This window comes from Garra rufa, chromosome 1, assembly GCF_049309525.1.
Source record: "Garra rufa chromosome 1, GarRuf1.0, whole genome shotgun sequence".
NCBI classification, from domain to species: domain Eukaryota; kingdom Metazoa; phylum Chordata; class Actinopteri; order Cypriniformes; family Cyprinidae; genus Garra; species Garra rufa.
In genome coordinates, this window is record NC_133361.1 from 28,362,918 (window position 1) to 28,379,541 (window position 16,624).

General features: G+C 35.9%; 1 protein-coding gene across 2 annotated transcripts in view; it reads right to left on the reverse strand.

Annotated features, from left to right (window-relative positions):
- Nucleotides 1–44: 44 nt before the first annotated feature.
- unkl (unk like zinc finger) overlaps nt 45–16,624 on the reverse strand; it is a 25,512-nt gene continuing 8,932 nt past the window's right edge. The window contains exons 8-16 of one of the 2 annotated variants that reach the window (XM_073838545.1): nt 14,205–14,371; nt 13,632–13,820; nt 12,956–13,018; nt 10,393–10,570; nt 8,670–8,762; nt 8,350–8,583; nt 7,399–7,595; nt 5,141–5,398; nt 45–4,938 (exon numbers count right to left, since the gene is read on the reverse strand). In XM_073838545.1, coding sequence (XP_073694646.1) covers nt 4,783–4,938; nt 5,141–5,398; nt 7,399–7,595; nt 8,350–8,583; nt 8,670–8,762; nt 10,393–10,570; nt 12,956–13,018; nt 13,632–13,820; nt 14,205–14,371 — 1,535 coding nt within the window. In that variant the 3' untranslated portion in view covers nt 45–4,782. The remainder of the gene's footprint in view (nt 4,939–5,140; nt 5,399–7,398; nt 7,596–8,349; nt 8,584–8,669; nt 8,763–10,392; nt 10,571–12,955; nt 13,019–13,631; nt 13,821–14,204; nt 14,372–16,624) is intronic. The other variant, XM_073838554.1, reaches the window with a different exon arrangement.

Below are 16,624 nucleotides of genomic sequence, written 5' to 3' on the forward strand. Positions count from 1 at the left end.
GATGTTTCATAAGTACATGAGGGAAAGAAGACAAAACACTGGAGGCAGGTTAAAGATCAAAAATTATTTAATTCCCAAGATGACAAAAATAATTCCATGAATTCTGTAAACCATTGCATAACTGCTGTAGTGTAGACAAGTGTTAACAATTTTTAAATGATACACTACCAGAGAAAGATTATGCATTATAAATAATACCATCTTAAGTAATTCTAATGAAGGAAAAACCTCTCTGGCCTTACACGCCGTCGAAACGTACAACTATTCCATAAAGAAGCCTCCATAACTTAAACACAGAACTCCCAGTAAATGGTTTTAAGGTCTTGTGTTGACAACACATACACAAAGTATTATATCGACAGCAAATTGTATAGTATTTCAACACTAATTAGAATATAAGCTGTTCTATATATTGATGCATACTGTACCAAAATAAGGGATATGTTTCTTCCTCGCAATATAAATGATTTCCTCATTTTGACTTTTGAGCTAATAAATCTGTGAGTTGCAGTTTCCTTTGAAAATTGGACATCTCTCGCTATTCTACAGTTCTCCTGTAAAACCCTGAGAAAAATACATCTCGTATTTCCATCAAATTGGTACATGGATAAATACACAAACTTGAAAACTGCAATTGTGTTTAACTTAGAAATTTATTTGTAATGTATCGCAATTCACAAAACTAGTGCTACATCATTATAGATTAACTGTTCTCTAGGTTATTCCAGTGACCCATTTTATATCTAATTTGAATGGTACATTCAATATTCAGGGATTTAATGTCCGATTAACCGTAACATTAATTATAGGGAAAAGTGGTTCCAAAAATTCTGGCTTTTTTTTTTTCTCTTTTTTTTTATTCTTATTATTTCAGCCTCTTACAAAAGTTTACTATTGTAATAGGTATTTTCCCCCTGGCTAATTCGCTAAATTTAACCAGTTTCATATGTAATATGTATATACAAGATTGCATAAATCCTTAGGTTCAATAAATCACACTACTGATAGAGAACAAAATTAGAAAAAACAAACAATGAATAAAAGAAAAATCCACAAGAATGCAAAAAAGAAAGAAAGAAATGATTATTTCCACTGCAGAGCATTATGGTAAATTTCCAATACATTAATTTACACATTGCTAAACAAAAGAGTCCTAGGTGCTTCTTTAATTACAGATGCCTGGTCAACATTAAATGGTCGTTTTTGTTAAAGATTACAGTTGGTATTAAAATGGCTGATGCAGACAGGGGGGCTTTTATGTGACTAAATGATTGCTATCTGCCATTTTAAGCAAACCATTAACACAGAAAATCAGCTGGAAGCCCAAACTCGACAAACTTTAATTTTGTCACACTTCATGAACGCTTCAGATGAGCTGCTACTTTTAACACACCCTTGGTAAAGAATACAATTGCAAAACACCTTAACTGTTACTCTGACGGTAGACAATGTGTACATGCATCATCATGCTGACTTTTCAACATCAATAAATGTTTCTTTATCAGAATAATTGCTATTACTCAAACTGAAATGTTCAAAGGCATGGCAGAGTAGTTTTCTTTTTTTAATACACAGGACTCTCGTGCATTGAGAAATACAGATTATATCCCAAGGCACTAAAAATTCGGCTCATTTCCTAAAATGGAATTATTCATTTGTTCAATCAACAAATACTTTCAATGTGTGTAAAGGCACAAATTTGTTCCAAAGAGACTTGATCCTTACAAGACATTTAAGTGCAGGCCTTTCTTTTTTGAACATTTTTTACTATAACAGGCAAACATAACTAGGCCAATAAGTGAGGTTTAAGGCTAGGAAAATGTAGATACTTCACCAGTTCTATAAACAAATGTAACCCACTGTCTGTCTCAGCCATTTCACCTAGCATGAACAAGGGACCCATTTTACATCACAATCAAATATGTTCGACACAGCCATCGTAGACAACATTTGACAATACATTAATAGACTTCAAGATTAAAACAAAAACAAAAAATAAGTTAGAAGATCCCAACTAAACAGACAGAAAAACAAACACCAGTCAAATGGAAACTAAAGAAAGCACCGTACGGGCCGAGTACTCTTTTAAATTCCTGACAGCATACAAGTAGTGCACAACAACTAATGTTTCAAAACTGATATTTTACGAAGAAGAACTAGTAGTATAAAAAGAAATAACATATACTTCAAATAAGCACTAATCCATATGGCCACTTAAGAATATTAACACAAATATTCATTCATTACTATGACATTCCTTCAATTCCAATTCAATACTATGTTATCGTTTTCACTGAGAAATTGAAGAAAACCACAAGTCATGAAGAATTGCGATTCGTTAGGATTCGTTGAATGCAGGTATTATGTAAATAAGGTACTACATTTGGTCATGTCCTAACTATTTCCTCAGAATGTTAAAATGAAAACGCATTAGAAAATCGAACAAAGAATAGTAAAGGTCTTTGGTAGAAACTACAAAAATGGGCATTCCGTCCATTAATATTGTCAGCAAAAGCAGTTGGCATAGTTGTCCTGTCAAATCAAACATTGAAAAACTGACATAGTAATTGTACACCACTTCAGTTGAGCTTTGAAACAAGTAGAAACTACAATACCACTTTGGTTCATTTGAGTAAAGTCCACATTTGATTCGACCGCACTCTTCGCTTGAGAAATAAACGTCGTGTGAAATCCCAACTAAACCCTACGTTATGGTCCAATAACCAAACAATGGAACTAATCCCTCAACAAAGTGACACGTCCGCAAAGCTCTTGAACACTTGAGTGCTGGAAACACCGCAATACCCCGAGCCGCTTTGATCCATTTCAACCTATCTATCTATGTCACCCATCGTAGGAAAAGAGTGTGCGCCTTTGCTAATCGGACTAGAAAAGATAAGCACAAAGGCAATGCGTTTGAAGCACTGCACGAAAATATCTTTTGAATACTCGACCAACAACTGGATACGTCTGCTCAACACAAACACATTTGGCAGTGTGATTTAGAGCTTCAGCTGGTTAACAAAAGTTACACACTGACACATGCAGTGAGCTACATACAGACCTTGTGGATTAAGATACGAATGCAAGAACGAAAGCCGAGAGAAATCATATATATATTATATATATATACACACACACACACACACACACACACACACACACACACACTGTCTTTGCCTCGTGAAGCTGAAAGAAAATACGAGGGCAATTAGATCCTCAATAACCATCCCTTTTAAAGTAAACTGTTTATCCCGATATTTTTCGAAAGAACTTGCACCTTTATGTACCTGACAATTTACCGCACAAACTCATTGCTGTAAATATGAAAGGAACGAAAAAAAAAAAATGTTTTAGATAACACAGTAGCAGGTCATTTCAATTAGATTACCTAAGCACAATACACTGTCGAATTTGGATACGAAAAACACCGATGATTTCTGTCTGTAAACACTACAGAGCACTACAATTCTACACATTTCAATAAACAGAAATGTACTAAGCCAGTTTAGTTTTTGCAATCAAAGAAACACACATTTCCTGATTTGAATATCCCTACACATTTAAATTAAGGATGATTCAACGTTTCTAAGGATAATGAAGCTGCACCCAAAAAGCACCATCGTTAATGAAGGAAAAGGATCGATTCTTTAGCTGAACCTCAGAACTCAGGCACCGACCGGGGGTCGAACTCTTTCGGAAATACTTTGCTAGTACTCAATTGGGCCGCTAAATGCTCCGTTAATACGGTACTACTGGAAAAATACATACTTTGCACAAGCTATGGGTTTTACTACTACAATCCTAAACTCTTCACAGATGCTTCAAATGTTTTTTTTTAAGGCAAGGCACTTAAGAGGGAGTGGCCAGGAATCAGATATATGTTCTAACATATCTGAAAGGCTAAAGTCCAAAAAACAAAAAACTGTGTCTCTGAGGACTTCAGAACACGTGTGCTCATCTAACGACTACGTCATGTATATCTAAATAGTCACTATAAGACGGAGAACTCGATTTACTAAATGCCTTAGCATACAGTATGTGCCTTACTGATATTACAGCTGCTGGTTATGCCTAAAATGCATTCAAAGTTTGCACTTATTTGATTGAAAAATTTAAGTAACAATGAAAGTAATAATAACTACTATTTAGTACTATTTTATATGAAAACTAACAAGATATATACACTATACCATGATTTAACAGTAAGAAAAATGAAATATTCTATGTTTCACAGTACACACAAAAGCTTCATACTTTAGCGTATTTGGGGGGAAAATATCATTCTAAGAAAATAAAATAAAAAATAACTACAAAGCAGCTTAAAGCAAAGAAAACAAAAACAAAACAAAAAATACCCTCAGACAAATTTCCAAGTCAACAAAGTGCTTTTAACAAGAAATGAATCCTCTTCACACAGCTAGTAGCGATAATGCCGTCGGGCCGATGATTTTGTGGCTAACAGTCAAATCAGGGCTCAACCGACTATAAATGCCAAAAGCAATAACCAAGGGGAAATTGTTTAATGCTTTATGAAAATGGATAATCTAGCTTGTACAAAACAGGTATTGCATTTATGTACTTGATTTGTATCAGTCAAACACCACTTATTAGATTCTAATAAAACTAATCAATTGAATCACTATATGAAATACTGAAACACAAAAAAATGCTATTTAGAAACTGTAAGCATAATAATAATAATAATAATAATAATTATAATATTGTATTAGTAGTTCTTCAAAGGGCTAATCATTAAATAGTACCTTGGATAGCTGTACATCACCACTTCAATATTTTCGTCTTACAGTAAGGACATTCCGTTTTACCAGACGCACAGTTCTGACAAAGTACATAATGTTGGCAAGGCTGCAGGACAATGGAACGATCATGCTTTTGGCAAACTATACATTTCTTTGACTGAAGCTGATATATAACCTGTGTTGAGAAAAAGAAGAGTTAACATCAGTCACACTTCAGATTCAATGCATTGCGTCATGCATGACTGACTGACTGACTGACATCGTGTGGATGTTAAACCACGTTGCCTACTCTTGTCGAGAAGAGTACGACGCTCTACTTAGAGTGTGTGTAAATGTGACATGGTGACGTATGTGTGTTGGGACCTGGTCCTTCTTACCCCGTCTATGAGGTCTAGGTCAGAGCGCAGCTGGCTCTGGATGGAGCGGAGCTTTGGCAGGGGGAGCTGGTCTAGCTCGCCGTAGCTGCGCAGGAGGGGCGTGTTGGGGGAGCGACACAAAACGTCAAAGTCTCCTTGCAGTTCCTTCAGCTTGCGCTCGGTGTCCTCCCGCTTCTGCTCTGCCAGCTGCCGCTCTGCCTCTGCCGATTTAGCTTGCTCCTTGGCTTCGTGAGCGTCTTTTTGCCACGCTTCACAGGCCTGTGAGAGATGCGTTTTAATAAGATGTTCCTTTTGATTATAAGAAGTAAACTGATTATACAGCTCCTGGGCGTTTTTCAAGCTGCAAAGCTAAAGAACAATAAAGCACTGCATGGATGATGCATCTCTGTAGCCCAAAACCTGGAAACAAGTTAAACAGCAATGGAACCGCCACGTTCAAGGTACAAAAGACTTCGATAAAATAATCCATGCGACATCAGTGGTTCAACCTGAATTTTAAAGAGTACTTTTTGTGCGCAAAGAAAACAAACAACAACAAAAAATGTTATCAAACAGTTTCTTCACCGTGTCAGTCTTCAATGTCCATTCACAAGAGCACCACAACACACGCGTAGAACTTCTATCTCACTTAGTTCCTCGTCTGTACAATCTGGTTTAAATACAGTTGAGGTCAAAAGTTTACCTACACCTTGCAGAATGTGCATACATTACTTATTTTAACAAAATAAGAGAGATCATACAAAATGCACATGACCTGAATAAGATTTTTCATGTGAAAGACATATACATATAGTCCACAAGAGAAAATAATGGTTGAATTTATGAAAATGATCCTGTTCAAAAGTTTACATACACTTGATTATTAATACTGTGTTGTTACCTAAATGATCTACAGCTGTTTTTTTGTTTAGTGATAGTTGTTCATGAGTCCCTTGTTTGTCCTGAACAGTTAAACTGCCTGCTGTTCTTCAGAAAAATCCCTCAGGTCCCACAAATTCTTTGGTCTTCAGCATTTTTGTGTATTTGAACCCTTTCCAACAATGACTGTATGATTTTGAGATCCATCTTTTTACACTGAGGACAACTGAGGGACTCAAATGCAACTACGCTCACGGATGCTTCAGAAGGAAAAACTTTTTGAATTTAAAGATCAGGGACATAAGTAAGTATCTTTCTGTAGCTTCTACAGTACTAAATGATATATAAAAATGTTCAAAAGTTTTCACCCCCAGTCCTTAATGCGTCGTTTTTCCTTCTGAAGCATCGGTGAGCATTTGAACCTTGTGTAATTGTTGCATATGAGTCCCTCAGTTGTCCTCAGTGTAAAAAGATGGATCTCAAAATCATAGAGTCATTGTTGGAAAGGGTTCAAATACACAAAAATGCTGAAAAAACAAAAAATATGTAAACTTTTGAACAGGGTAACTTTTCTCAATTCAACTACTGTTTTCTCTTGTGGACTATATGTAAACGTCTTCCATGTGAAATATCTTATTCAGGTCAGTACTAAATAAAAATATCATGCATTTTGTATGACCCCGCTTATTTTGGTAAAATAATTAACATTTTGCAGATTCTGCAAGGTGTATGTAAACTTTTGAACTCAACTGTAAGCAAGGCTGGCTTTCCTGCATCAGCAGCACCATACGCATACATCATGGTACTCTCACGAATGTGCCGTACAGACTGACACAGAAGAGAAGAAATTTTATAAAGTCGTTATTTTTGCACACAAAAAGTATTCTTGTAGCTTCATAACATTAAGGTTGAAAGACTGATGTCACATGGACTATTTTAACAATGTCCTTACTACTTTTCTGGGCCTTGAATGTGTCAGTTGCAATGCTGTCTATGCAGGGTTAGAAAGTACCTTAAGTTGTGTTCCAAAGATGAAAAAAGGTCTTGTGGGTTTGGAACAACATGAGGATGAGTAAGTAATGACAGAATTTTCATTTTTGGATGAACTATCTCTTTAAAGTAATGCAACTGTAGCTCCAACAGCTTTTTGTTGAGGGAACCAGGATGATGCCCACAAAAATACATCACCACAGCGCTCTACAGCTTAAAGCGTCACTGGAAGATAAAAGCTTTAATAAGCAAAGTAAAGCAGTGTCAACCTCTGTTTTCCACAATAAAACTAGGCATGAATCTCTCAGCGGTGACCTACAGGACAAACTAAATGGCTGCTTGACAAAAGCATTTGTTTCTAAGCATCACTCATCTCATGAGGCCCATAAAAGCAAGCGAGAACATCTGACCTGTTTGACTTGGTGCCAGGTCTCCTCCCATTGCTTTATCTTGCGCTTGGCTTCATCCAGTTCTCGGAGGAGCCGGCCGATGTCTGCACAGCTGGAGCCGACCGTGCTGGAAGTAAGGCTGCTGAACACTGGAGACGGGCTGGGAGAGAAGCTGCCACTCATGAAGTCCCATATTCCCCCTGCTCCGCCATTCAGACCTGAGCCAAAACACCATGGCATCAACTCAAATGTGACCCTGGACCACAAAACCAGTCTTAAGTCGCTGGGGTATATTTGTAGCAATAGTCAAAAATACATTGTATGGGTCAAAATTATTGATTTTTCTTTTATGTCAAAAATCATTAGGAAATTAAGTAAAGATCATGTTCCATGAAGATTTGTTGTAAAATTCCTACTGTAAACCTATCAAAATGTAATTTTTGATTAGTAATATGCATTGCTAAGAACTTAATTTGTACAACTTTAAAGGTGATTTTCTCAGTATTTAGATTTTTTTTGCACCCTTAGATTTCAGATTTTCAAATAGATGTATCTCAGCCAAATATTGTCCTATCCTAACAAACCATGCATCAATAGAAAGCTTATTTATTGAGCAATATCTCAGTTTTGTAAAATTTAACCTTATGACTGGTTTTGTGGTCCAGGGTCACAAATATTCACAAGAGTGCAATCGTGATATCCAACTTTTTCTTCCCATAAGAGTTTGGTTATGGATCTGGCTTCTGGTTTCAATGGCGTCCTGCTATTTTTAGCTATACAAAACAACTTGTTTTGCTGCTTGATATTGCAAATTGGTGTGTCTTACCATATCATTTTAATGTTTTATCTTAATTATGAACACACTTTTTTGTAGTTCTTCTTGTTATTTTCCTATAGCAGATAATGAACTGGAAGTCTCACCCATAGGCTTACTTCTATGTTAAGGAAAAAGTTTGGGAAAATAATGGTCACCTAAGGAGTTCTGCGTAGACGTAGGTGTTCCTAGAAGGCCGTGTTCGGTTTTAACAGGTGGTGCCTGCGGCTGGCTCTGCTGGGAGGCCATTCCAGTGAGGAGAGACTGGGACAGCGATTGAGACAGAGAACTGAGCGGGGAGGCAGATAGAGACGACGAGGAATGCAGAGAGGAAGACCGAGCCAGAGAGCCAGGAATATTGACAGGAGCAGAGCCTCCTAATAACCTCTGACCTAAAGGGGGAAAAAAATTGGAACATTAACTGCATCTTATACCTTATAGAAGACAAGATAAACTACAAAAGCAAGAAAATTCGTACTTGTTAAACCAAGGCCATTGTTGTCTTGGTCCTCTAGCTCTTTGTCGAGAGAGGCAACATTGATGTCACTAAAATTCAGGTCAAGTGCAGATCCTAAGGGCAAGAAAAGTAGGGTGCGATTCAAAATCTTTGCGATGTGGATTAGAGCTGGGGTACTCGGACTCAAGCTTTTCGGACTTTTCGGACTTCGGAATTATTGCAGAGTGAATGGTAATGGAATGGAAATTTTACTGACTCGATGCATTATTATGAAAGTGACATTCAGTATTCGCACGTGTTTAAAAAGTCTTTTCAATACTTGAAAGCCTGCGGGTTTCTGTGCATACACGCACCCAAAGCATGCTCACCGAAGGTGCCTCTCAGTCAGCGTGCGAATGCTGAATTAAGTTCTCTTTTGCATGTTTTTGCTACACACTTACATGAAAAGTAATGTCAAAATACACCGTCTTGTAAATGCAGTCGGTTTTGTCCTGATCGAATTTGAACAGTTGGGAGAAATACAGATGTGTCAAAATATATGATTTTGCAGCGTAAACCTGGAAGAGGAAGAATGTCTTTTCTTATCAGAAGTGCGAGATATAATCTCAGAATTATATAAAAAAAAAAAAATCAGAATTTTGAAACAAAAACTCAAATTTACCTTTTTTTTATTCTTTCATTCCATGGCTTCCAGAGACAGCTACTTAAAACTTTACTAGTTTGCTGAGCAGGACACTAATTATCGACTCTGACTCGAACCCAACACTAACGTGGATACTTTAGGATAGTTTAACCAAAAATGAAAATTCTGTCATTATTACTCACCCTCATGACGTTCCAAATCCGTAAGACTTCATAAAATCTTCAGAAGACAGGTTAAGATATTTTTGATTAAATCAGAGATTTCTGACCCTGCATAGACAGCAACATGACTACCTTGTTCAATAAAGTTGTTTTTGTTTTCTTTGAGCACAAAAAGTATTTTCGTAGTTTTATTAAATTAAGGTTGAACCACTGATGTCTCATGGACTATTTGTGACCCTGGACCACAAAATCAGTCTTATGTAGCACAGGTATAATTGTAGCAATAGGCAAAAATACATTGGTTTTGTGGTCCAGGGTCACATTTTATCAAAGTTTTTACCACCTTTCTGGGTCTTGAATGTGTCAGTTGCGTTGCTGTCCATGCAGGGTTAGAAAGCTCTTAGATTTCATCAAAAATGTCTTAATTTGTGTTCCAAAGATGGGTTTGAAACAACATGAGGGTGAGAAATTAATGACAGAATTTTCATTTTTGGGTGTACTATCCCTTTAAAGAGACTATATAACATACAGCTCTTAATGATGTTTTGTTAAACTGAAGTGATAAAAGCTTTGATAATTTAGTTATTCATCCTGCAGCATACAATGCATTTCAGTTCAAAGTCTATAATAACTATACATCAAAGGCTGCTTTTAGGCAATATATTTAGCTTAAATTAGCGCAAAGGCTGTCATGAAGGCAAAAGCACTTACCATCCATTTAGCTCTGTGCTGCTGAGTCACTGCTGATCCTGCTGGTGAGTTTTAGTGGACTCACTGACTTATGGCTAATGCATTGCCACAAATACAGCTTCCACTTCACTAAACGCTCTGGATTTAACTGCACTGCCTTATCTGGGCTGAGTCTGTCTCGTGTACTTTTACCCTTGGATGTAGCGTTTGGCTGGACGGCTCTATGATGAAAGAGTGCTGCAGGACTTACCTATTACTGACTCCACGGTATTGCTGCCTGGATAGAAAGGCGTGGCTTTTGCATTCATGGTTGATAAAGTGGTGGGTGACGAACTGTCAGATCCGATACTGGAGGCCAAGCTGGATGTGATGCTTGATGTTATGCTGGACGCTAGCGGGTTCACCACTGAGAACACACTGCCATGAGCCTGGGAAAGCAATGCGACAAAAGTCTGCATCAAATATAATAGGATGCACAATGAAGAGAAGGAATCTTTTAAAAATCTAGTTTAAAACTAGCGACAAGATCTTAGAAATTAAAGGAATAGTTCACTCAAAATTAACTGTCATTAATTACTCACCTTCATGTCATTCCAAACAAGACCTTTGTTCATCTTGGGAACACAAATTAAGATATTTTTGCAGGGTCAGAAATCTCTCGGATTTCATCAAAAATATCTTAATTTGTGTTTTGAAGATAAACGAAGGTCTTAAGGGGTTGGAACGTCATGTGAGTGAGTAATTTATGACAGAATTTTCCAATTTTGGGCGGACTATCCCTTGAACTGTTGCTGTCATAAGTGGAGTAAGCTAAAAATGTTTTTCCAAATATTAACAAGTGAACACTGCACAGCAGTTTTGTTGATTTTTCTTCTTCTTCTTCTTCTTTTAAGAAATAACAATAAATTCAAACAAAGTAGTCAAAACAACAAGACTTTTTTTCTTGATTATAATTTCAGCATTGTTGTGTTACCAGCTGTCAACATTTCTGCATTCATGCCCCCGTACCCCAAAATTTAATTCAAAAATTAAAATTATAGTGATAATTTAACAGATTTTAATGTTTTTTTTTTACAACCATTGCTATGCTAGTAGCATTAAGTTAGTATATATAAATATACTAGTACTTAATGTTTTGTGCTAGCTTTTAATTTATTTAATAATATATTTGTAGTTTTGTCATATGCTTTTGTTTTTTTTTTAATAATAGGTTTTATATGTATGTATGTAAATGTATATTTATTGTATTTCAATTTCAGCACTGTTAGTACCATATTTATTGGGATATAACTTATATTCAACGGCATACATATATAGCATTAAATAACCATTTAAGCTTAAAATCTTTAAAATATGCTGTTTATAATTTATGGCACTACAATACTTTATTTTTTGATTTATACTTCTATTTTTCATTTCTGTTCTGTTCTGAATACAGTCACATTGAAGGATGTGTTGTTGACTGAGGTGAAGTAAAATGCACGTTTATAGTGTGTATAATGTTTGGAAATGTTTTGTTACATTTACTGGCACTTTACATCTTTTCTAAATGTAGTAATAAAAAAACAAGTAACAAAAACTTGAACAACAATGCAACTTATCAGTATTTTTATCTCAAGAATGCCTGATACGCCCTATAGTCAGGTGTGACTGGTTTTCCAGAAAATACAGTACTCATCTGATATTTATATTTCACTTCAGCTTCATTTCAATGAATAAAAAAAGTTTTGCTTGACAATAACAATACTGTTTTAAACCATGTTACATTTAAAACATCTGAGATTACATATACACTACCAGTCAAATGTTTTTGAACAGCAAGTCTTTTAATTTTTTAAGAAGTCTCTTCTGCTCACCAAGCCTGCATTTGTTTCATCCAATGAACAGCGGAAACAGTACAAGTTTTGAAATATTTTTACTATTTAAAATAACTGTTTTCTATTTGAATATATTTTAAAACGTAATTTCTTCCTGTGATTTCAAAGCTGAATTTTCAGCATCATTACTCCAGTCACATGATCCTTCAGAAATATATTCTGATTTCTGATTGTAATATTCAGATTTGCTGCTCAGAAAACATTTACTATCATTATGTTGAAAACAGTAGAATTTTTCAGGTTTCTTTGATGAATAGAAAGTTCAGAAGAACAGCATTTGTCTGAAATAGAAATCTTTTGTAACATTATAAATGTCTTCATCATCACTTTTGATCAATTTAAAGCAGCTAAATAAAAGTATTCATTTGTTTCCAAGGAAAATGGTATAGTGTATAATGTTACAAAATCGTTCAGATAAATGCTGATATTTGACCTTTCTATGTATCAAAGAACACTGAAAAAAATTACTCAACTGATTGAAATATTGATGATGATGATAATAATAATAATAAAAAATAATGTTTCTTAAACAGCAAATCAGCATATTAGAACGATTTCTAAAGGATCATGTGACACTGAAGAGTAATGATGCTGAAAATGTAGCTTTGATCAAATGAATAAATTACATTTTAAAATATTTTCAAATAGAAAGCAGTTATGTTAAATAGCAAAAATATTTTACAATATTACTGCTTTTGCTGTATTTATTTGTTCGTTCAAATAAATGCAGGCTTGGGGAGTAGAAGAGACTTCTTTAAAAAACATGAAACAATCTTACGTACATTATGTTCACATGATTCATAACATTATATGATTTCTTGAGAATGAGGATAAAAACATAGGATATAACATGATGCACTGCTCCAATCATGTTATGTCTTATACAATCCTTATTTGTAAGGCTGTAAAATGCATAAATGTGAGAACATGCTTTACCTGTTTGTCTTGGTCCATTAACTTTTGATTATTTTCCCCAGACTGGCTCTTCAGGTTCTTTGCCTGAAATCAGATAATACATCCTATCATGTGACCTGATGTTGTTAAGGCAACCATGGGTGTTATTATATAGGGAATTGCTACCTGCTCAGGAAGAAGAAAAAAAAAAAACAAGGAAAAAAGTAAACGCCCTTAAAAGTTGTTTACGACATTGTACTATTACAGCGTACTTCGTTTTGATATTTTATGATTTTCACAACATGGTCATGTGGCCTCTGGGTGTTGTTCTCCGATCACTACTCGCAACATTAAAATTATTTTAGAGCTTAGCGCATGAATGACAAATGAAAAAGTTCACGTGTAATGCATTTCAAAGCCAATGTATTAATACCTAAACACACAGTGGTGCCACACCCTCAATCTAAAAGACCGAAGTGAAGCTTTTCAACAACAACAACTGAAAACTGACAACTAAAGACAAGTAGCTTTCATTTGGCAACAAACGGCTGGAAAGGAAAAAAAAAAAAGCAAGCAAAAAGTGGTGAGAACAAATGAAATGACCCAAGGGCAAAGAAATCAAGGAAATCAAAGGAAGTGAAAGCTTGCAGTGTGTGTCATGCCTGCAGTCCTGCAGGACGTCCCTTTAGAAAGGGCTAGAGAAAACGGCCATGTGTACCTGATCCTCCCGTTCAAAACCCGGAGCTTTGGGATAGTTAGACGTCGGAGAGGAAACACTGGACGTGGTGGACTCTGAACAAAAGCTACCATTAGTAAAGCATTTTGGCCTGCTGATGGGTCCAATTGGGGACAAAGAACTGTTGCTCCCTGAGCCTGGTGTTACAGTTGGACTATTAGAGCATGATACCTGAAGAAGAAAAGCACAAATGAGCCCGAAAATCTGGATTTGGAGCCAAATAGGTGATTTTTCATTTCATTTGTTGATCCAAATGTGAGAGGATTTAGTGCTTGATAACAGAAAAATTGTTTCACTTTTGGTCTGATTCAAGAAGCATTTGAGTATTAAGACCTAATTTGAATTTGAGTTGGTCTCCCTTTTCAACACAGACTGCAATAGGCAGAAAAGAATGGAAAGCAAACCAAAGTCCATAAAAATGAAACTGCTGAAATGAAAAGGAAAACAGTAGCTCTAACAACGAAACAATCAACTGCTTCCTAAATTAAAGACATTTCTCTACCACAGATGTAAGACACATGCAAGACAAGTTTAAGAAGGTGAATGCAAACATACGTTTCCTGTCTGGCCGTTGTTACTGGCGCTGCTGGTAATGGAATTCGTGTTGCTGCTCCACTCGCTAACTGGACACTCTGGATATTGCGGAGAACCCAGCTTGGACTGAGATCCCGACTGCATTGCTGTGAGCAACGTGCTCATGGTCTCCTCTGTGGAAGGAATTCCTTCACACACACAAAGATAAATAGTCTTTAGAGTCATGAACTTTGGGCTGCACGCTTTGGGGGGAATCAAATTGCGATTTTTCTGATAAAAAGTGTGATTTGATATTTAAAAGAGATTTTTAAAAACAAAAACAGCTCCAGGTTTGTTTTTGTAGCAATTATTATTAGTGCTAACAAAATATTTTAATAAAAATATCACTATTGTAATATAACTTAAAACATTTATTTAAAAATATTTATAGTAATCATTTTATTTTAACAGTACAATTGTAAAAACTGCAACATTTCATTACCATTAAAATATTTATGGCTGTCTTAAGACATTATTTTTGCAGAAAACTGCAGGGATCTTCTATTTTGTTGACAAAATCCAGCACTTCTCATTACAAGTTTCGGAAGATGGTTTATGTATGTTGCATTTCCAAATGCACATTATAAGCGAAGCAAACTCAAAGCAGATGTAAAGATAAGTTTGTGTTGAGCAGCATTTACTGTGAATCACTTAAAGGGATAGATCACCCAAAAATGAAAATAACCCCATGATTAACTCATCCTCAAGTCATTCTGGGTGTATTTGACTTTCTTATTTCAGACGAATACAATCAGAGTTGTATTTAAAAATGTCTTGGCTCTTCCAAGCTTTATAATGGAAGCGAATGGGTGTTAAGATTTTGAAGTCCTATAAAGTGCATCCATCCATCATAAAAAAGTGCTCCACATGGCTCTGGGGGTTAAAAATGGCTTCTGAAATGAATGAATGTGTTTTGTGTAAGAAAACTTCCATATTAAAAATATAATCTGTAGCTTCCGCTAACTGTTGTATTTGTGTTTACGTGAGAGTGGCTCCAGCAGATGTCGTAGGATGTAGATGTAATGTAATGTAATGGTAAGAATATGCTAGTCTTGTGAGAACCAAGTTTTGTTTACAGCAAAGGAAAATTGGTGTCTTGTCTTGGCTTATATTGAAATCCTCTGACATTTTTCTTTACAAATACTCGTTTTGTACCTCTATTACGTGAACAGTGTTTTGCTCTCGCATTCGTCACCATGTTTACCTTACATCCTTCTTCATTCCCACTGGAATCTCGTGAATGCACGGAAGCTAGAGATTACTAGAGGTGTGCGTTTTTGACAAAAAAAAATAGATCTCGATATTTTCTGGGATTTTATTGATAACGATAATTAGATAATATTTTGCTGAGTGCGTTATTGTGCTGGTATCATAAGGACTATCGTGGACAGCTGACTCCTAAATTTTTGGATATTCTTCATATTCTGTGTGGTCAGTTTACAGCAGTTAAATTAATCTTTTCCAGTATTTTAAAGGAACACTCCACTTTTTTGGAAATGGGCTCATTCTCCAACTCCCCCCCAAGTTAATTCTCCTGTTCTGGTGATATCACTTTTAGCATAGCTTAGCATAGATCATTGAATCCCATTAGACCAACAGCATCGCGTTCAAGTCAAAGAAGTTTGCTGTCGTAACATGGACGCAGCAGGCGGAGTAATATCAAGCAGAGCCTGAAATTAGATCCCAGCTAGGTTAGCATTTGCACATGTGCTGTGATATTACTGCGCCTGCTTCGGCCATGTTACGGCAGCAAACTTCCTTGATTATTACGCCAGAATGGGAGTGTAGTTCCTAATCTCATCAGCCTAGAAAATCGCAGCTTTACATTTTCCACCGGTATTAGTACACGATATAACTACAGAAGAGTCAAGTTTTAAATAGGACAAATATCGAAACTCGTTGGTCATTTTTGAACGCGATGCTATTGGTCTAATAGGATTCAATGATCTATGCTAAGCTATGCTAAAAGTGATATCGCCAGAACAGGAGAATGCTGAATGGATTTCAAAACGGTAAAACTCAACTTATTAACTCGGGAGGAGTTGGAGAATGAGCCTATTTCCAAAAAAGTGGAGTGTTCCTTTAAACTGATTTTTACCTTTTATGGAAATTTTTACTTTATAAAGCCATTTTTTCTAAAAGTGTCCATCATCTTTTGAGTCACATTCTGGAATGGGACCAAGCAAATGAAACCAGTATCAACAAAATTCATCTTTGCAATGCAGAGGAAACCCAAAATCTGCACCTGAAGTGGCATTTAGATGCATTTACACACTGTTTAATGCAGCTCAGACATAAAATACTTTAACCTGTAGTTACAAATACATAAATAATGTTTCGATAACATCAAACACTGATATCTGCAATTATTTAAATATGAAAAAAGATACTTTAAATGTGTG